At 44.4% G+C, this 21,728-nt stretch overlaps 1 protein-coding gene across 7 annotated transcripts in view; it reads left to right on the forward strand.

Moving 5' to 3' along the window:
* Positions 1-21,728, forward strand: part of LOC308594566 (cytosolic beta-glucosidase-like) — a 120,864-nt gene that overhangs the window by 38,316 nt on the left and 60,820 nt on the right. For 6 of the 7 annotated variants that reach the window (XR_014011496.1, XR_014011497.1, XR_014011498.1 and 3 more), the window contains exon 2: positions 12,013-12,342. Coding sequence is in view for 4 of the 7 variants with exons in the window: in XM_081207791.1 (XP_081063917.1) it covers positions 12,213-12,342 (130 nt within the window). In the remaining 3 variants the exon portion in view is untranslated. The remainder of the gene's footprint in view (positions 1-12,012; positions 12,343-21,728) is intronic. The other variant, XM_081207792.1, reaches the window with a different exon arrangement.

Genomic DNA, 21,728 nt, shown 5'->3' on the forward strand with positions numbered 1-21,728 from the left:
AACAATGAAGGAATTAACCATAAATTAAAAAACTAATCTTGTAACAGACCAGAAACAGCTGCCACAGTAGCTTCTAACCAGATTTGGAAAAGGGTATTGAAATAATATTGCCCTTTCTGTCCCTCTAAAAACAGGTATGATGGGAGGCCATTTTGTACATCGGGTGATAAAGTGACATAAAGTCAGTTGTCTGCACCTGAGTTTTTGGTCAGACTCATGGAAGAAATTTACCGTATTTTTTGCTCTATAAGACTCACTTTTTCCCTCCTAAAAAGTAAGGGGAAATGTGTGTGCGTCTTATGGAGCGAATGCAGGCTGCGCAGCTATCCCAGAAGCCAGAACAGCAAGAGGGATTGCTGCACAGCGATCCCTCTGGCTGCTCTGGCTTCTGAGATTCAGAATATTATTTTTTGTTGTCTTCCTCCTCCAAAAACTAGGTGCGTCTTGTGGTCTTATAGAGTGAAAAATACGGTATACATAAGTTATTGTGGGCCTATTATTTAGGACTTCAAATGTGTATATTTTGTGGGGACGGAAGAAGAAAACACTGACTTTCAGCATGGCCATTTGTTGAGAGAATGCTAAGGCATGTGCACTATTTTATTGCTTTCTGCCTAATAAAGGCCGGAGACAGAATCATTTATTTTTTATTTATTTTTGAAAAAAGAACTCACGTCTGTCTGGAGTGCTCCAAGTCTACAACCAGAAATGCAAGCTCTACTGCTAACACAAATGTTGAGTTGAAGCCTGCGGTCTTGTTCCACCTCTACTTTGTCCCCTGCCTAACAAAATGAACCAATTGCCATAGAGTTAGTGGGTTAAGGCAAGATTGCAGGATTTTGGCCAGGATTCAGGTTGCTACCATGTCTGCCAGTTCAGGTTAGAAGGCAAACTTGGAGTGCACCTGAAGACAACGCTCTGAGCTTATCTTCAATCTGTCTCCATCTCTGACGGGAACAATAGTTGTTTTCTTGCTTTAAATCCTCTTGTGCCAGTTTCCAAAGGTATGTCATGAGCTTTTAACCCAGCTTTTTAACAATTGCAGGCTTTATTACAGAACAAACCTGTCTTGGGCCTGTTCTGGGCATTTGGCCAAGACTTGATTGCCATAGCTATTGGGGTGGGTGGGGGAGAATGTACAGCTCAGTATTCAGACATCTCCCTTAAGTATTCTCAGATATTTTTTTAAAAAAGAAAGCCTTGCGGATCATATGAAGGTGACTTAAGACACATTCTTTTCAGTGGCCCTTGCAAAGTGGAGTTTCCCGCTGCTTTGTGACCTTGTTCCTCACATCTTCTGTGGAAAGTTTCTTGAACAAACACAGCTTTCTGTGGAAAGCTCCTTGAACAAACATTGACAAGAGGACAGGAATCAAAGCTCACGGAGACCTTGCAATGAATGTGCTTCAAGGCTCACTCGTCTGTGTGAGCTGCAGAGTATGATAGACTGAAATGGTCACAATGGCTGCCGGTCACTTCTTAATGGGCTACCAGATTGTCACCTAAAGTGAAATTTGAAGTGGGATTTGTGGTCGCTTCTCAAGGCAGACACCCCCTCAGGGATTTTGACTGAAACCAAAAGCAACTTTGTGAGACTGTTTCTCAGGGTGGTAGTGGTTCGAAGAAGGTGCACACAACCCTCTGGTAAAATGTGTCAAGCCTTAGCCTACGTCTGAGAGAAGGACGTAAACCGAGGGTTCATTTTGAAGGCCAGCAGGAGAGAAACAGAAAAGCAATAGGACAGAGTTGCAGACAGGCAGAAGGTCAGAAATTGCTTCAGGTTGGCTGAGGACAAAGGAGGACCTCAGCACCAGGGGGAGCAAGAAAGAAACACCCATTCACACATTTAAACCATAGTTTGTAACTTGAGGTTGAATCCTGACAAGACAGAAGTACTGTTTCTGGGGGACAGAGAGTGGGCAAGTGAGGGAGGAGCAGGTCAATTCTGTATCCAGGGCAGCTGTCTACCAGCTCCATCTGGTACGCAGGCTGAGACCCTACCTGCCCACAAACTATCTCGCCAGAGTGGTGCATGCTCTGGTTATCTCCCGCTTGGACTACTGCAATGCGCTCTATGTGGGGCTACCTTTGAAGGTGACCCGGAAACTACAACTAATCCAGAATGTGGCAGCTAGACTGGTGACTGGGAGCGGCCGCCGAGACCACATAACACTGGTCTTGAAAGACCTACATTGGCTCCCAGTACATTTACAAGCACAAATCAAAGAGTTGGTGTTGACCTTTAAAGCCCTAAATGGCCTCGGCCCAGTATATCTGAAGGAGCGTCTTCACCCCCATCGTTCTGCCCGGACGCTGAGGTCCAGCTCCGAGGGCCTTCTGGTGGTTCCCTCATTACGAGAAGCCAAGTTACAGGGAACCAGGCAGAGGGCCTTCTCGGTAGTGGCACCCGCCCTGTGGAATGCCCTCCCACCAGATGTCAAAGAGAACAACAACTACCAGACTTTTAGAAGACATCTGAAGGCAGCCCTGTTCAGGGAAGTTTTTAATGTATGACATTTTAATGTATTTTTAATCTTTGTTGGAAGCTGCCCAGAGTGGCTGGGGAAACCCAGCCAGATGGGCGTGGTGCAAATAATAAATTATTATTATTATTATTATTATTATTATTATTATTATTATTATTATTATTATTACTTGAGAATGTGGCCAAGGAGCATGGTTTACCATGGAAAAGGGTCCTAGCAATAAACTGACGTTGGCATGAAGGAGCTGAAGACTGTGGCAAAGAGCACATGCTGAATGCTCTGTATGACATTTGAAATAAAAGTGGAACCATGACAAGTAAAGCAATGAAGAGCTCTGTATTTGCCAAAACAAAACCCTGTTTGTGGGGAAACACCCATGGAAAACCATGACTTTTATATCAATTTAGTATTTTCTAGCCTCCTTCCAATAGTTACTGTGCTATATTTATCCCGGCTAGGATACTTCCAAATGCTGGAATAGATCTCTTCATACTTGGATGACCAGAGGAATGGAAAAAAAATCAGGGTTTGGCGTATGAAAAACTCGAGTAAATGTCACTGGAGAAGGTTGGTTGTACGAACGCCTCAGTACCACTGTATCTGTTTGCCACTGGTAGATGGTGAAAAAAATATTAACAACATAGGCATTATTTACTAAGGAAATTTATAAACTGCCTGCTCAATACAAAATATCTCCAAGCAGTGGACAATTATACAGTGGTACCTCGGGTTAAGTACTTAATTCGTTCCGGAGGTCCGTTCTTAACCTGAAACTGTTCTTAATCTGAAGCACCACTTTAGCTAATGGGGCCTCCTGCTGCCGCCGCACCTCCATAGCACGATTTCTGTTCTTATCCTGAAGCAAAGTTCTTAACCTGAAGCACTATTTCTGGGTTAGCAGAGTCTGTAACCTGAAGCGTATGTAACCTGAGGTACCACTGTATATAAAACAACTTAAATCCACCAGGCAATTGAAAACAAGACCATCATTAAAAGCTAAGATAAAAGTGAAGAAAACATTCAAAACAAATATAACTAAATCATAAAGTGAATTTTTTTTTTGGCAGGTGTCTAGTACAGCATAACGAAGGCACCTGCCTACTGTCAAGAGGCAGGGAGTTCCACAGTGCAGGTGCTGCCCCACGAAAAGAATGGCTTCAAAAAAGCACAATGGACATTACGTGCATGTTGTGCAGATCAATGTGTGCATATCTATGTTAGGTTTATTGTAAGCAAAATTGAGAATGTGCACAAAAGTAGAGACATCACCTTGCCAACAAAGGTCCGTATAGCTATGGTTTCCCCAGTAGTGATGTATGGAAGTGACAGCTGGACCATAAAGAAGGCTGGTCGCCGAAGAATTGATGCTTTTGAATTATGGTGTTGGAGGAGACTCTTGAGAGTCCCATGGACTGCAAGAAGAACAAACCTATCCATTCTGAAGGAAGTCAGCCCTGAGTGCTCACTGGAAGGACAGATCCTGAAGCTGAGGCTCCAATACTTTGGCCACCTCATGAGAAGAGAAGACTCCCTGGAAAAGACCCTGATGTTGGGAAAGATTGAGGGCACAAGGAGAAGGGGACGACAGAGGACGAGATGGTTGGACAGTGTTCTCGAAGCTACCAGTATGAGTTTGACTAAACTGCGGGAGGCAGTGGAAGACAGGAGTGCCTGGCGTGCTCTGGTCCATGGGGTCATGAAGAGTCGGACACAACTAAACGACTAAACAACAACAACAAATTATTCAGATTCACAGGACAATATGGGAAATGTACTTAGATTGACAACATGATCTTACATTGCTTGGACAATATCCATAGGCAATGTGGAAAACTGGGCATTGCAGCCATCTCTATATCCGGTGCACATACAATTGATTATTTTAATCTGAATGTGCAAACTGATTCAGAAAAACAAACTGAGAGGGAATAATGGTGAGTATTCCAGCACTAAGATAATTTCCCTCGCTTGTTGAGTATTTGGCAAGAATGTATTAAGAGGATTTCACCAACTTTGCCACCTTTTCTGCTACTGGTCCGAAATACTTAGGCAATTTTTTTTGCCTGAAAATAGGAGAAGGGTCTGCTTTTCCAGGAAAGTTTAGGAAAGCCACCTGTTTCACCCTAAACTCCACTTTTTTCACGGTTCTTTTCAATTATCTTCATCAGGGAGAAAGAGGATATATATGTGGCTTAATCTTTCCTGTGCATCTGTTCAAATTGCTCTGAACTGAAACTAAAAAAGGATGAGATCAAAAAAGCTGAAATTGAATGAGATACTGGATCTATCCCAGTGACTTTTTTGTTTTTTGTTGAGCAGGCAACCTCTAAGATAATCATATTAAAAAGGCACCACTGCACCGTTCTAAGTACTGCATCCTTTAATCTCTCTTTCATTTATGTGTCCAAATCAAGCAATGGACAGCCACGCCAAAGAGAAGCCGCATTGATCTTTTCTCTCTCTTTCTCATTCCATTAGTTCAGCTTTGGGGCAGGTATGTGTTTTGTGATATTCTCAGAACAAGATAATCATCTCCAAGCATCGCTGCACATCTTTAATAATGCCTGGAACACCAAATAGTATAAAAGCATTAAGTCATTAAAAAAGAGAATAACCTGTATTTACTAGATTTCAAATAGGCGTTTAGATTACTTTGTCACATTAAACTACCGCTGTGCTACTTATCTTTCTTTGCAGGTGCTTGGGGAAAGTGTCCATTAATGTTTTGCAGGCTAAAAAAAAACCAGCATGCACAATAAACAAGTGTTTCTTAGGAAAGAAGGGGGTGCATGGGGAAAAAAGACTTGCAGTATTACGGTATTGCACAAATCTTTTGGAAAGCTGTGTTACCTACTCTCTTGCAGACTGGTGCAGCTGACTCACTGAAGGGTCGTATTCCCATAGCTGTCAACCGTCCCTTATTTGGCGGGAAAGTCCCTTATCCCAGCGCTGTGTCCCGCTGCTGTCCCTTATTGATGATGTCCCTTAAATTTCCCGGGTTTCAAAGGAAGCAGCTCCTCTCCCTCCCTCCCTGCCTGCCAGGGCAGAGGGAGGCTCCCACTGTGTTGCTTGGCTGCGTTGCTCACCCAATAAGGAGTCTAAGAACGACTGGGGGGTGGAGCTTGCATGCCTTGTGCTGATCAAATCGGCCACGTTGCCTGGGGACCCGCCTTTGCTCAGCGCTTCCCAGCGGAGAGGTGACGGTGGTTTTCCTTGCTGCATCCCCTTTGCCAGGTTGCTGTGCTGTGGGAACCACCACTTGAGGCTTCGTTTGGCTGCTGGCTGGGCTTTCTTCCTTTGGCTCGGAGGGGCTCAGAAGTCGAAGATATCTGTATTCAGAAAATCCTTTATTTTGGCTGCTGGTCCCTTATTTTCAAATCTGCAAGTTGACAGCTATGCATATTCCACGTATATAAAAGTAAGAGGCAATTTGTAGTGCAAGCATGAAAGCTGTAGGAATGAGTGGCTAAGCTGCTCTAACGTCACAGAGGGACGTGGCAGGCAAGGGAGGAAGGATGGAAGAAGCTTGAGAAAGCTTATGACAATGGCTTGGCCAAGTAGGTTGTTGTTGCTCTTCCCCCTATGGAACTGTAGGCCAGTCTGGGTGGATGGCAGCAGCGACACCAAGGATCCCACAGAATGTTTTCGTGATAAAAATCCCCCACCCACTGGAATTTTTCACCTAATTCCCTAATTCCCCCAATTTTTCACCTAATTTCCTGCTCGCAGCCTATGCTCCTATTGCTCTTACCTTCACAGTCCCATTCCTCTGCATTTCTCAAAAATCTCAGGATGCCAGGAGATTCGCAGGGCGGTCATATACTACCCTCCTGACATTTGCCCCCAGCACTTTAAGTATAAAAACACTGGCCTGCTTTGCAGGGCTGACAACCCAAGCATTCTCTGCCACTCACAGAAACTGTAATAGGGATATCATGATGATATTTATTTATGGGCAGTGTAACTCTTTTTGAGGGACACTGGTGGAGCTGTGGTCTAAACTACTGAGCCTAGGGATTGCCAATCGGAAGGTCAGTGGTTCGAATCCCCGCAACGGGGTGAGCTCCCGTTGCTCGGTCCCTGCTCCTGCCAACCTAGCAGTTCGAAAGCACATCAAAGTGCAAGTAGATAAATAGGTACCGCTCTGGCGGGAAGGTAAACGGTGTTTCCGTGCGCTGCTCTGGTTTTGTCAGAAGCAGCTTAGTCATGCTGGTCACATGTTCCGGAAAAACTGTCTGCGGACAAACGTCCCCTCGGCCAGAAAAGCGAGATGAGCGCTGCAACCTCAGAGTCGTTCATGACTGGACTTAATTCTCAGTGGTCCTTTACCTTTATTTCTTGTTGAGTTAGAGCATCAATTCTTTGGGGAGACACAGTGCAATCACAGCTGCACTGACAACTTGGATTTCACCTTGGAGAGCCAGTGTGGTGTAGTGGTTAAGAGCGATAGACTCGTAATCTGGGGAACAGGGTTCGTGTCTCCGTTCCTCCACATGCAGCTGCTGGGTGACCTTGGGCCACTTCTCTGAAGTCTCTCAGCCCCACTCACCTCACAGAGTGTTTGTTGTGGGGGAGGAAGGGAAAGGAGCAGGGACCAAGCAACGGGAGCTCACCCCGTTGCGGGGATTCGAACCGCCGACCTTCTGATCAGCAAGCCCTAGGCTCAGTGGTTTAACCCACAGCACCACCCGCGTCCCTGAGACTCCTTAGGGTAGTGATAAAGTGGAATATCAAATCCAAACTCTTCTTCTTCTTCTTGGTCGCAAATGGTCAACAGCCAGATGCAAAATATGCCTGATGGGAATTGAATTTCAAATGTGGACACTGACCAATGACTCCTTCTCTTGATGTATAACCTGCCCCTACTTGGCTCGGCCTCTGCCTGGCTTTCATTGCCCTTTGCTGTTGGGTATTGTGGGGATCAACCAGGAGTGAAGTTCAGCCACTGATTTCCTATTCCTTCTGTCACTGTGGTCCCTTGACAGAAGCCAACCCTTGAAGCTGGCCGTGCCACTCTCTTCCTTGCTGCCTCTCAAATTGTGGGAAGGTGGGGCTGTGTGGAGAGAGTCTCCTCCTTTCAATTCCTGGGAGTTTACCTTAGTGAGGACCTCACTTGGAAAATCAACATAACTCAGGTGGTCAGAAAGGCCCAACAGAGACTCCATTTCCTCAGGGTCTTGCAAAAGAATACAGTGGTGCCTTGCAAAACGAAAATAATCCGTTCCGCGAGTCTCTTCGTCTAACGGTTTTTTTGTCTTGCGAAGCAACCCTATTAGCGGATTAGCGCTATTAGCGGCTTAGCGAATTAGCGGCTATTAAAGGCTTAGCGGCTTAGCGGCTAAAAGGCTATTAGCGGCTTAGCGGCTTAGAAAAAGGGGGGGCGAAAAAAAAACGGAACACTCGCAAGACGTTTTCGTCTTGCGAAGCAAGCCCATAGGGAAATTCGTCTTGCGAAGCAGCTCAAAAACGGAAAACCCTTTCGTCTAGCGGGTTTTCCGTCTTGCGAGGCATTCGTCTTGCGGGGCACCACTGTAATGTTAAACAACAACTGATGAACTCCTTTTACCGGTCCACAATAGAAAGTGTCCTTTCATATTGTATCACAGTGTGGTATGCTGGCCTGACAGCCGCAGACAGAAAGTCTCTACCGAGGGTGGTGAATACAGCACATGATATCATGGGCTGTCCTTTGAGTCTGCTAGATGACATCGCAAGGGATTGTTGCCTTAGGAGAGTGAGAAAAATTCTCAGGGATGATTCACACCCTGGCCATCACCTCTTTAACCTTCTACCCTCGGGCAGGAGATATAGAAGTATAATCAGCCATACCAACAGGCTAAAAAATAGCTTCTATCCGTGGGCTGTTAGGCTGTTGAACGGAAAATGACATAACAAAATTGACTTGCAAGGTTGTGTGTTGTTCGATAAGAGACTGGGTGTTGGGGGGGGGGGGAAGAAGGCTCATTTAATTTCATTGTACACAGGTTGTACCAGTACCTTTCTGAGCACAATTCAAAGTGTTGGTTCTGACATTTAAAGCCCTAAATGGCCTCGGTCCAGTATATCTGAAGGAGCGTCTCCACCCACATCGTTCTACCCGGACACTGAGGTCCAGCATTGAGGGCCTTCTAGTGATTCCCTCACTGCGAGAAGCCAAGTTACAGGGAGCCAGGCAGAGGGCCTTCTCGGTAGTGGCGCCCTCCCTGTGGAATGCCCTCCCACCAGATGTCAAAGAGAAGAACAACTACTAGACTTTCAGAAGACATCTGAAGGCAGCCCTGTTTAGGGAAGCTTTTAATGTTTGAAGTATTACAGTATTTTAATGGGGTTTTTTTGGAAGCCGGCCAGAGTGGCTGGGGAAGCCCAGCCAGATGGGTAGGGTATAAATAATAAATTATTATTATTATTATACAATGACAATAAAGGTACTATTATTATTATTTATTATTAAGCTTTCCAGCACTTGGACCTGGGTGCCAGAGTCATTGTGGACCATAGACCCAGTTCATCTTCACAAAGAGCAGCATCTTGAGTCATCCGGTGGCACCATTTTCCATAGACTGGAATGGCCGACTCCTGTCAAGTTTCTCTCTTGCCATGAAGTCTTTTGTGTCTTCTGCCTCCTCCTCTGCCCCCAGATTCCTGCCAGATGCAGTAGTTTGTCACTTTCCAAGGTGAATAGCATTGTTAAATTCTGCCCATGTTTCTAATGTCTCCGCTCCTCCCACTCTTAATATCTGCAAATTTAATTAATCTGCCATTTCCTCCCTCTTCCAGAACATTAATGAAGCAAGCTAAATAGAATCAGAAGCAATACAATTTCTCTGTAATGCATTAATGGCTTTCCCCACCCACCCCAAAGTTGTTGTGTATCATCACCCTTCATTTCAATCAACAGGAGTGTTTATGTCCAATTTAAGCAGATTTCTGTAAAGAACACTAGTCAGTGTTCTCCTAAAACCTGGCTGTATCACAGCAATTGCTTAATGCTTTCCATTTAGAATGTGTGTAAGAAAATGTAACAAACCAGTCCCAGTGGTTTGTGTAGTTTGAGACTCACTAAATTTCAAGCTTTGTGTGTACAAATTGGTTATCACTGTATTATAGTGGTGTATCTCTGAATATTCTGCACAGTATGCATAGAATACTTTTATTTCCTTTTTGGTTGAAATGACCTGGATGGTCACAACAACAAATAAGCTTTGACTCACTTTTTATGTCCATGTAAATTATCAGTGAGCGCTGACAATGCCGTGTGCAGTTGTATTGTCCAACAACCTACCATTGCTAAATGCTAAGGGAAACAGGAAAAATATACTTCTACCACTGGACTTGAAAGCTAGCTGATTTGCAAACTTAAATTAAGTTTTCAAGATGTCTTCTTAGATAGGCCAATATGTTAGAATGTCTTGTGACCTGGATTTCTGCCAGGGAGACCTATGTTCAAATCTGTGCTTAGTTTACAGGGTGACCTTGACCTACTTGTTCTCTAACTTACTTCACTGGGACGTTGTGAGGGTAAATTGTGGAGAAAGTATTTATGACAACCTGAGTTTGGAAGAAAGGAGGGATAGAAATTCATTCCACAGGGCCTGCAGGGCTGAGCAAGATTTATATAATGCAGATCCAGTTACTGTGCAATGTCTACAAGGGTTTGTGAAGTTTTGCCAGTTGCTTACTTTTTAACCCTTTAAGAAATAGTGTTGCTAAAATAAGACACACAATCTTGCACTGTGGGGTTTGGCCAAATCCGGTGCCGTTCCCAGTTATATACATAATACATACTACTGATTTGCAGCAGTAGATCGAAGCTGCTGGGCGAATGTTTCCCGAGTCAAAGGTTTCCATGTAAAGGAAAGCAACACGACACAAGTCTGGAATTCACTTAACAGAGACTGACCTTTTTCTTTTCCCACCCCTCAAAGCGACATGTTGCCCGCGGCCCAATAAACATGAATAACGACCTTAGCATAAATCAATAGGGGTGTGTTTTTACTACTGTCAAGAGGGGAAAGAGTTTCTTTCCATGTCTGAACAATAAAGTTGCAATAGTGCCATCTAGTGTGTTGTTTTTAAAAATATATCTGAGCTACTGGAGACCTTTGAGTTTTGTCTTTTGCGACAAACGTCTCTGCATTCTTGGGTTGGAGGGCGGAATGGGGACCAACAATGCTTTCGCGTTTCCTTCCGACTGCTTTAGTACTTGAGAACTGAGGAAAGAAGCAGCAGGAAGCGTAACACGGTCGAAATCTTAATGTGCTAGAATGGAGGCAAGAAAACTGATCTCCATTCCCGTACAATACTCCTAGACCTGTGGACAGTCGAGGTTAGGTTGACTACAATGGCTCACCAGTGTATGTGCTGAGAGAACTGTTGTTGTACTAGCCAATATCTTTCTGGGTGGCTTTGCGACGGCAGGGGCTGTGAGAAGGAAGGAACACAAGCAAATTGGCCTCATTGGCTCCTCCTTCTGCTGCTGGCACTGATGCCGCCAGGTGTATAATCTTCATTTTTCTCTGGCTGCCTGCACTAAGCTGCTTTTTTAACCATATGGACTTGGATTGGCCCAATGTACTTCTAAAAGGAGGTCAAGGAAGGAACAGGCATGTTAGGTGCGGGGTGCCTGTGACTTTCCCACCTCATGGGACAAATTGGGAGGGCTGACAGGACAAGTTCCTCACCTCTGCGGGTGGCCAAATAAACCATAGTTAAGGCAGGGACTTGGTTCATATGTGAGGCTCCAAACCATAGTATAACCAAACTGTGATGAATAATAAGATATATATTATAATAATTTATTATTTATACCCTGCCCATCTGGCTGAGTTTCCCCAGCCACTCTGGGCGACTCCCAATCGAGTGTTAAAAACAATACAGTATTAAATATTAAAAACTTCCCTAAGCAGGGATGCCTTCAGATGTCTTTTAAAGATAGGCGCCACTACCGAAAAGGCCCTCTGACTGGTTCCCTGCAACTTGGCTTCTGGCAGTGAGGGAACCTCCAGAAGGCCCTCGGAGCTGGACCTCAGTGTCCGGGCTGAACGATGGGGGTGGAGACGCTCCTTCAGGTATACAGGACCGAGGCTGTTTAGGGTTTTAAAGGTCAGCACCAACACTTTGAATTGTCCTCAGAAACATACTGGGAGCCAATGCAGATCTCTCAGGATAGGTATTATGTGGTCCTGGCGGCCACTCCCAGTCACCAGTCTAGCTGCCGCATTCTGGATTAATTGCAGTTTCCGGGTCACCTTCAAAGGTAGCCCCACGTAGAGTGCATTGCAGTAGTCCAAGCGGGAGATAAGTAGAAGTTCTGTGGTTCCTTAGAGGTGCTGGCGTGGTGCTTCTTTTGTTAAAGTTTGGAGTGTTTGGAATACTTAACATCCTCTTGTATTTATTTTTGGCAGAGGCAGAAAGTTGTTCTCTTAAAGCATGCTGCTCTCCCCTTTTTCTGCAAGAGAAAATTCTTCAGAAACACTCTGTGAGACAAAGTCCTTGTTCAATCACTGCTCTCTCTCTCTCTTAACAGTAGCACTGGAGATAAAATGCTGCCCTCTGAACCCCGGATATCCAAGCTACTATAAATGAAGCAAGATTTATTCTAGAGACCTGGAGCGGACACGTCACTTCTTCTGTCCTCTCTGACTGACAGAAATCTGCTTGGGGCAAAAGCAGGCAGGAAACAGCAAGCATTCGCCGATTGACAGAGAGACAGACCATCCTAGGAACATGGCCTCAGCTCTCTCTGGTGCATCCAGCACCTTTGACTCTTCTTCAGACTCCAGCTGGAATCCGGAAGGCGTTTCTTTCCCAAAACCGTTTGCTTGGGGTGCATCCACTGCTGCATACCAGGTTGAAGGTATCTGATTTTTCTTTAAATAAACTTACCGTATTTTTTGCTCTATAGGACTCACTTTTTCCCTCCTAGAAAGTAAGGGAAAATGTGTGTGCATCTTATGGAGCGAATGCAGGCTGCGCAGCTATCCAGGAAGCCAGAACAGCAAGAGGGATTGCTGCTTTCACTGTGCAGCGATCCCTCTTGCTGTTCTGGCTTCTGAGATTCGGAATATTTTTTTTCTTGTTTTCCTCCTCCAAAAACTAGGTGCGTCTTGTGGTCTGGTGCATCTTATAGAGCGTAAAATACGGTGTTTGCAGTATTTTGTGGCAAATGGATGAAATCGGGTTTCTGAAAATTGACTGTCGTAATGATTTATCCTTCGTAAATAAGGAGAAGACGATCCTTTGAGTTGGGAGTTTCATTATCATAGCCATGAAGTCTCATGATGTTTGGGAAGAGATTTCCTCCATTTCATTTCTCTCTTCCGGCAGTAGCAGAACTCAATAACCTCCTTCAAAGAAACACTTGATGGGAGGGAAATAATGGGAATAGATTCCTCTAGATCCTAATTGCAGATTATACTTTTAGGGCTGAGTTTATAAAGATGCTTTCATTTATTCAGACATTGGTACTCTGTCTTTCTATAATAATAATAGTAGTAATAATAATAATAATAATAAAATTTGGGTAGAAGATTCCAGATAAAAGTATATGTTATGTATTGCAGTGCTCACCCTGGCCACCAGGGGTATTGTGTATATAGTTTTCACTCAGGTCCACGTCAGTTAATTTAGACGGGAAACCCTGGGGTGTTGTTGTTACAATGTTGTCAGCCGGCTGCCTATAAAAACAGACCAGCTGAGCTGTTCAGTTCAGTTCCAGCTTACTATAAAGAACCACTTGGAGAAATCTCTGTGTCGTCTGCTTTGTCAACCCACTACTTAATAGCATAAAAGTAAAGGGACCCCTGACCATTAGGTCCAGTCATGGCCGACTCTGAGGTTGCGGTGCTCATCTCACTTTATTGGCCGAGGGAGCCGGCGTACAGCTTCCGTGTCATGTGGCCAGCATGACTAAGCCACTTCTGGCGAAACCAGAGCAGCGCACAGAAACACCGTTTACCTTCCCGCTGGAGCAGTACCTATTTATCTACTTGCACTTTGACGTGCTTTCGAACTGCTAGGTTGGCAGGAGCAGGGACCGAGCAACAGGAGCTCACCCCATTGCGGGGATTCGAACCGCAGACCTTCTGATCGGCAAGGCCTAGGCTCTGTGGTTTAACGCACAGCGCCACCCGCGTCCCACTTAATAGTATAAATTGCCACAAAAAAGCATGCGCTCACAGGATTTCCTCTGAGGGAGAAGTGAAATGAACAAAAGGGTATGTTCATGAGTGCTTTCTTGCCCCATGTGCTGCATTTATTTAATTCATTTTTTATCTGGAACATTTGTAGATTGCTCAATATTTAACAATAGCAGTGTGTAAAGGTAAAACAAGATAGTATAAAGCTTATAAGATAAAGTTATAATAAAAGGCTACCAACAAATACTGTCTCTGCAGAAGATAAGCCTTCAGAAACTTTACGAAGTCTTTAATAGATGACAGAAAGTGATTATCTGCCTGATCTCCATGGGGAGAGTACTCTACAGGGCAGAAGCCAAGACCTGAGCCATGGAACAAACGACACACTGTGTAGGAGAATATGTACCTGGAAGGGAATTTAAAAACAACAGCACCTGAGGTTAATGTTGGCTTCTAGATCCATCATGCAGGGATGCTGACAGGATCTCCTCAGGTACGCTGTGGGTAGATCCACATCATACATAAAACATGCATCCAATGCATATTTAAAGCACATGACTTCGGCCAAAGAGACCCAGGAGCAGTAGCTTTCTGTTCACGAACTTAAAATTCCCCGTACAGTCGTACCATGGATGCCAAACACCTTGGTACTTGGACATTTTGGCTCCCGAATGCCGCAAACCCAGAAGTGAGTGTTTAGGTTTGTGAATGTTCTTTGGAGCCTGAACGTTTGACGGGGCTTCCGATTGGCTGCAGGAGCTGGAGTTTCCTGCAGCCAATCAGAAGCCGTGCTTTGGTTCCCGAAAGTTTTGGAAGTTGAACGGACTTCCGGAGTGGATTCCGTTCAACTTCCAAGGTACGACTGTACTCTTTTGGCACCAGGTTAAAACTTAACTCTTCTCCCAGGCATCTGACAGAGTACGATGAGCTGTTTGATGCTGTTTTGGGTTGTTCTTCTGCTGGGTTCGTTCAAGCATTATTGGAACGCTTTTACTGATATGTTTTACATGTTGTACCTTTTTGGCTTTTAACCTTTTGTAAGTCACTTAGAAACTTCTTTGAAGCAAATGACTCAGAAATCGAATAAATAAAATAATATAATATCATCACCGTTGATAACAATATAAGGTAAAGGGACCATTAGGTCCAGTTGTGGCCGACTCTGGGGTTGCGGCGCTCATCTCACTTTATTGGCCGAGGGAGCCGGCGTACAGCTTCTGGGTCACGTGGCCAGGGTGACTAAGCCGCTTCTGGCGAACCAGAGCAACACACAGAAACGCTGTTTACCTTCCCGCTGGAGCAGTACCTATTTATCTACTTGCACTTTGACGTGCCTTCAAACTGCTAGGTTGGCAGGAGCAGGGACCGAGCAATGAGAGCTCACCCCGTCGCGGGGATTCGAACCGCCGACCTTCTGATCAGCAAGTCCTAGGCTCTGTGGTTTAACCCACAGCGCCACCTGCATCCCTTATACAATATACTTATTCCCAAATAAGACCCTCCAGAAGGGATGAATGCTCCTTTATTTTAGTTCATGCCTCAGGTGAGGTTGTTGTGTAAACCCTTACAGAACAAATGGGAATTGTTTGCCGGAAGATCCTTCCCTGAAGATAAGAATATATTCTGGGTTTGGAAGAGATAAAGTCTTGTTTGTTTCTTCACATTATGAGTAAACACATCCCATAACTGAGGGGTTCAGGACTGCAATGAAAGAAGGCCTGTGTCTAGTCACGCTTTTGCCCTCTAGCTCTGAAAGTCCCACATTGGACGACATTTTTGCAAGTTTAGCAGAGTTTGTTAACTTTTAAAAGGGTTGAAGTATCATTCTGATTGTGCCAGGTGAGCTCAAAGGGCAGCTCAAAGTGCCTTGTGACCCAGGAATAACAAGGTGAATTTTCAACAGAGCACTCAAAGGTGTTTCTTCTTACCAAAGGCCATCCCTCTGATAAATTTCAGCTTTCTGTGATAAAACTTTTTAACCAGATACATACTAGATTTTTTGGGTTGTTTTACACTAGATTTTCTCCTGCGAAGGAAGAAGCAGAACACCAACTCACACATAAATAAATAGCAGTAGTTGGGATGCATTCTTACAGGCTGGTTTGTGCATGAGGAAAACCAGTTAACTTGCAAACAACTGGACTCAATGCATGGCTTGGATAAACTGGAACTTCTATGTTAGTGGTAAATATGTAGGTGCTCATCTATTCCCCTGTATGATAGACAATTCCTGACATTAGAATACAGAAATGTGGGGATTCATGTCTATTTGTAAGTGGCTTTCGGTTGCCCTAGGCGAGATAAAGCGACTGACAAATTTAAGAGATAAATAAGAACAGTAATCCAAAAATTGAGGTCAGTTCTAGCTGGCTAATAATAATTGATGATCATTACCACAGCAAACTATGATCATGGCCACTGGTCCCATCATCTCCTGGCAAATAGAAGGAGAAGAAATGGAGGCAGTGAGAGATTTTACTTTCTTGGGCTCCATGATCACTGCAGATGGTGACAGCAGCCACGAAATTAAAAGACGCCTGCTTCTTGGGAGAAAAGCAATGACAAACCTAGACAGCATCTTAAAAAGCAGAGACACCACCTTGCCAACAAAGGTCCGTATAGTTAAAGCTATGGTTTTCCCAGCAGTGATGTATGGAAGTGAGAGCTGGACCATAAAGAAGGCTGATTGCCGAAGAATTAATGATTTTGAATTATGGTGCTGGAGGAGACTCTTGAGAGTCCCATGGACTGCAAGAAGATCAAACCTATCCATTCTGAAGGAGGTCAGCCCTGAGTGCTCACTGGAAGGACAGATCCTGAAGCTGAGGCTCCAATACTTTGGCCACCTCATGAGAAGAGAAGACTCCCTGGAAAAGACCCTGATGTTGGGAAAGATGGAGGGCACAAGGAGAAGGGGATGACAGAGGACGAAATAGTTGGACAGTGTTCTCGAAGCTACCAGCATGAGTTTGACCAAACTGCAGGAGGCAGTGGAAGACAGGAGTGCCTGGCGTGCTCTGGTCCAGGGGGTCACGAAGAGTCGGACACGACTAAACGACTAAACAACAACAACAACATTTATTTCACTGCTGCATTTTTTATCACGCCTTATTCTCCAAGGAGCTCAACATGGCATACATTATTCTTTCCCTCCCCATTATTGTTGGCACCTGTCTGCTTCAAGAGACAGTGGAGTGCACCTCTGGGGTGAAGTCAAATCCCTGCATTAGCAGCACCAAAATGGCTAGCCTGGGCAGTGGTGTGTATGGGGGTCCTGGGCTGCCCAGATGACAATACACTCCCTCTTGGCCTTGCTTATGTGGTCTACAGAAAAGCAGAGCAATACGTTTGACACCAGCTTGTCTGCAGGAGTTGCCAGGAGGCTGACAAGACACTATCCAACCATCTTAGGGACTCCACCATGTACCGCATCTTTCACCCTATAAGACGCACAAGACCATAAGACGCACCTAGCTTTTGGAGAAGGAAAACAAGAAAAAAAATATTCTGAATCTCAGAAGCCAGAACAACAAGAGGGATCCCTGCGCAGTGAAAGCAGCCATCCCTCTTGCTGTTCTGAGTTCTGGGATAGCTGCGCAACCTGCATTCGCTCCATAAGACGCACACACATTCCCTCTTACTTTTTAGGAGGGAAAAAGTGAGTCTTATAGAGCAAAAAATACGGTATTCGTGTAGGGTTTACCGGTACTCCTTAGCCTTTTCTTCTCCTGAAGTTATCCCACATGGTAACAGAGATTTAAGATAAGAGTTTTCTTCTCCTAGACGGGCTGCCTTCCCAGTTGGACAATAATAATAATTGATTATTTATACCCTACCCATCTGGCTGGGTCCCCCTGGAAGGCTCTCAACAGAATACCGACAACAATAAAAAGCGATAAAATATCAAACATTAAAAACTTTCCTAAACAGGGCTGCCTTCAGACGTCTTCTAAAAGTCAGATAGTTGTTTATTTCCTTGACATCTGATGGGAGGACGTTCCACAGGGAGGGTGCCACTACCAAGAAGGCCCTCTGCCTGGTTCCCTGTAGCTTCACTTCTTGCAGTGAGGGAACTGCCAGAAGGCCCTTGGTGCTGGACCTCAGTGTCCGGGCTGAATGATGGGGGTGGAGACACTCCTTCAGGTATACAGGGCTGAGTCTGTTTAGGGCTTTAAAGCCCCATGTGCCTCTCACTTCCCTCTACATCACATGTAGGAACCTGATTCTTGACTGTTGGACCCACTATTGGTCTCTCTGCTCAATCCACCAGAGCCTGTTTTTGCATGCAGGGGAAGTCCTTAAATTTTGAAACCTATTGGCTAACCTCACCTGGTTTAGCTGGCCAGTCAACGCCGTTTCCCAGGGTGTGGCTGCTGTCACATGCTGACAGCTTCTAGGAGCCCCTGGTGAGAGCTGAGTGCAGGGTGGGGACCAAAGGTGGACAAACTACCCCAGAAGGAGCAGAACATGTCCGCTACCATAAATACTCCTCCTCCACTAGCACCCCATACACCTCTCCCCATTATATAGGCTGAAAAACAGTGATTTTTGCACATGGTCCATGAGCTTCATGGGTTAGTGGAGATTTGAACCTTGGTCTTCCATCTCCCAGTCCAACACGCTAACCACTACTCCACGCACTGAACCTATGTTTAGTAGTGCCTAGGCACCATTAAGTTAAATGCTAAAACATATCTGAAAGCAATTTGGCTGTCTCCTTTTTGCTGGAAATACCGATGGGTCTGAAGAAATGCCAAGATGTGTCAAAGCAATGGCTATTTGAGGCCTTCACGCTGCATGTGGAAGAACATTTGAGATCGTCCTTTAAATAACATTACACTGGGAGGACGGTTGTAGGGTCTGAGCCTCATCAGATGTTTCCAGCACATCCCCCGCAGTGAGGGAAGTTGGCTGTGGCTTTGCCCGGAAGAGGCGATGGAGTTATAAGCCTAGATCACACCAGTATGTCCATCACTTGTTGACTCCAGTGCCATCAAGTGGCAACTTGCACGTCTGAATGAGCTGTCTCGGGTCAAGCACCTTGAGCTTTCTTCTTTTTTAAAAATATTTTTTATTAAATTTTTCCAAAAATAGAAATTAAAGAAAAACAAAGAGCAATACATAACACTGTAAACACACCTATATACATATTTTCCAAAATGAAAACTAATAAAAATAAAAAAGAAAGGAAAAAATGAAAGATAAATACTTTTCATAATCTGGAATATTACCAAATTCTTGCTTCAAATACTGCAATATATAAATCTTAGTTAGAATATTATAAAAGACTTCCACCGCATTCACCATACGTCCCTTAGTTGTCTTGCTCGCATTTACATCTGTTCTTCAATCATTTCCCTTCCTTAGATTCTTTCATAATCAATAAAATCTTTATGTTCTCTGTATTCTTCACAAGGTTAGTCTAGACACAACCAAACTTTCGTATTTGAGCCCTGCTTGTATAAATAATAATTCAAACATTTCCATTGTTTCTGAATTACCGGTAATTTTTTTTACTTATGCCTTATTAAATCTGTGAATTTTGCTAACTCCAGGTACTCACAAAGTTTACTTAACCATTCCCCCTTTGTTGGAATATAATTTCCTTTCCAATGACTGGCTTTCTTCATTGAGCAGCACTGCGCACAAGGCAACATGAGCTGATGAAGCCTCAGCGCCTGTCAGGCTTCAGGGAATCTGATCCTCCCCCACGACAGGTTGCCAGTAATAGATAGACAAGAAGCTCTTACCAAGTCTTTTATTCAGTATTCACAGAGAGAGGCTTAGAAATGCTGCATCTTGGAGTAATAGCATTGCCACTTCCCTTTTCAATCACCAACAGCACCACCACCCCTTACGGTGGCTGCATAAGGACAATAGCCTCTTCGCTTTCTGCTCTCCTACTTTCACTGCTCTCCAGGTTCTGGGAGAAAGGGGTCTGGATTCTTTCTAGTGATAACGTCTCAACCAGCTGCTTCTCCCAGAATATCCCAGCTTTGTCCCTCTTCCATCTCTGAGCCGTGACCTTCCTCAAACCACTGTTGTAAATCTATACTGTCTTCCTCTTCTCTGCAAGATCCAGGAGGCAGTCTCCACCATTCCTCTTCAGTCCAGTCCCTGACAGCGCCTCACCAGAGGCACGGAGGGCTTCACTAGGAGGAGGTGGTGCCAGAGGCAAGTCAGGAGACTATATTGCAGCAGTTGGGGTGTCCACTGTCACTGAGGCAGCCCTTTCCTCTGACAACCAACTCGACTCCTCCCCAGTATCTAGACCATCACCTTCCAAACTACTGTGCAAAAATCACAATGTGGGGGAAACCGTGGGAAAATGTGGGGAAAGCCAGCCCGTGCCTCCATATAGCTCCATCCTTATTTCAGACATTGTGATATATCAGCATGTCGCGATATATCACAAAGTTGAAAACCAGCTTCACCCTTATTTCACACATATATCAGTATACAGTTGTACCTTGGAAGTCAAACGGAATCCATTCTGGAAGTCCGTTCGACTTCCAAAACGTTCAAAAACCAAGCACAGCTTTTGATTGGCTGCAGGAAGCTCCTGCAGCCAATCAGAAGCCATGGAAGCTCTGTTCGGCTTCCAAAAATCGTTCGGAAACCGGCACATTCACTTCCAGGTTTCGATCATTCGGGAGCCAATTTGTTCAGGAACCAAGGCATTCGAGATCCAAGATATGACTGTATCACAATGTTTAGCTGGTGATATATCACGATGTTGAAAACTAGATATCACCCACACCCACTGACCAGCCTTACAAAGACATCTTCTTCATGGCACTCGTGACATTTCACGCATGACATTATATGCATTGAGAGCAGAATGCAAGAGATTTGTGGCATGTTGTGAATCTGGGCATAGTATTTTAAAAATAGGAACAGCATATACCATTGGTCCAGCTAGCAAAGTACATACTGTCTATACCAGGGGTAGGCAACCTAAGGCCCGGGGGCCGGATGCGGCCCATTCGTCTTCTCAATCCGGCCTGTGGACAGTCCAGCAATCAGCATGTTTTTACATGAGTAGAATGTGTCCTTTTATTTAAAATGCATCTCTGGGTTATTTGTGGGGCATAGGAATTCGTTCTTTTTTTTCCTTCCCAAAAATATAGTCTGACCCTCCACAAGGTCTGAGGGACAGTGGACCCACTGCTGAAAAAGTTTGCTGACCCCTGGTCTATGCACTTCCCCCAGCTATGCAAAGTAATACCAAGGGTTGAATATGGAACTTTTTGTGTGCTCCCCCAGTGAGCCATAGCCGTTCCAACATTACAATATGGAGCTTGACAGGTATGTGTGTGATTCATCGCACATTTGGAATCTGGGCCTAGTGTTTTTAAAGTAATTCATGCTTGCCTATTATAATGGGCGGTGGAGGGCGGGGGGAGGAGATTTAGTTCCACAGAACAGAGAAAGTTTGAAGAGTTAAATCTTTCTATGGAAAGAAATTGAATCTTTAATTGATGTCAAAGTTGATGTGTTAGAAAACTTTCAGCGCTCTGAGGAACTGACGAAAATACGATTGCCTTGAGTCACCGAACCACGGGAAAACGTGAACCTTGAGAGACACTCAAAGCACTTTGATCTAATAATTGACCTACTTTGAAGGTTGTCCCATATTAAAGTTCAATTTGCCGAATAACCCTGCGTAGATATATTGGTGCACTCGAGCTATGATAAAATTCTGTAAAGAATGTGAGACGTGACCGAAAGTCTATGAGGAGCCTAGTTGCGGAAGGGATATTACATATTCTAGGAATGCTTTAAGTGTCTGCAATATGCTTAACCTTGCATTAAACTTAGATTTAATAAGACAGATGTGTATTAAAGTACTGAATATACTTCAGGGAGCAATTTGGCACCGGCAAGGGATGGACTGGATGACCTCCTAATAGGTCTTTTCCATCTTTAATTTCTATTATACTAATTGATTATTAAAACTCTTTTTATTGAGGGCTGGTGTATAACTATTACATAGATATTAATCTTGCAGACTAGCTGATATTTAATTTATAGGCTTCCAAGCCATAACGTCCCTTTAATTTTGGGGACAGGAAAGTCTGAAAAATGTTCCTCGTTATAAGGA

The sequence above is a fragment of the Podarcis bocagei genome (assembly GCF_964188305.1).
Source record: "Podarcis bocagei genome assembly, chromosome: 9".
Classification (NCBI taxonomy): Eukaryota; Metazoa; Chordata; class Lepidosauria; order Squamata; family Lacertidae; genus Podarcis; species Podarcis bocagei.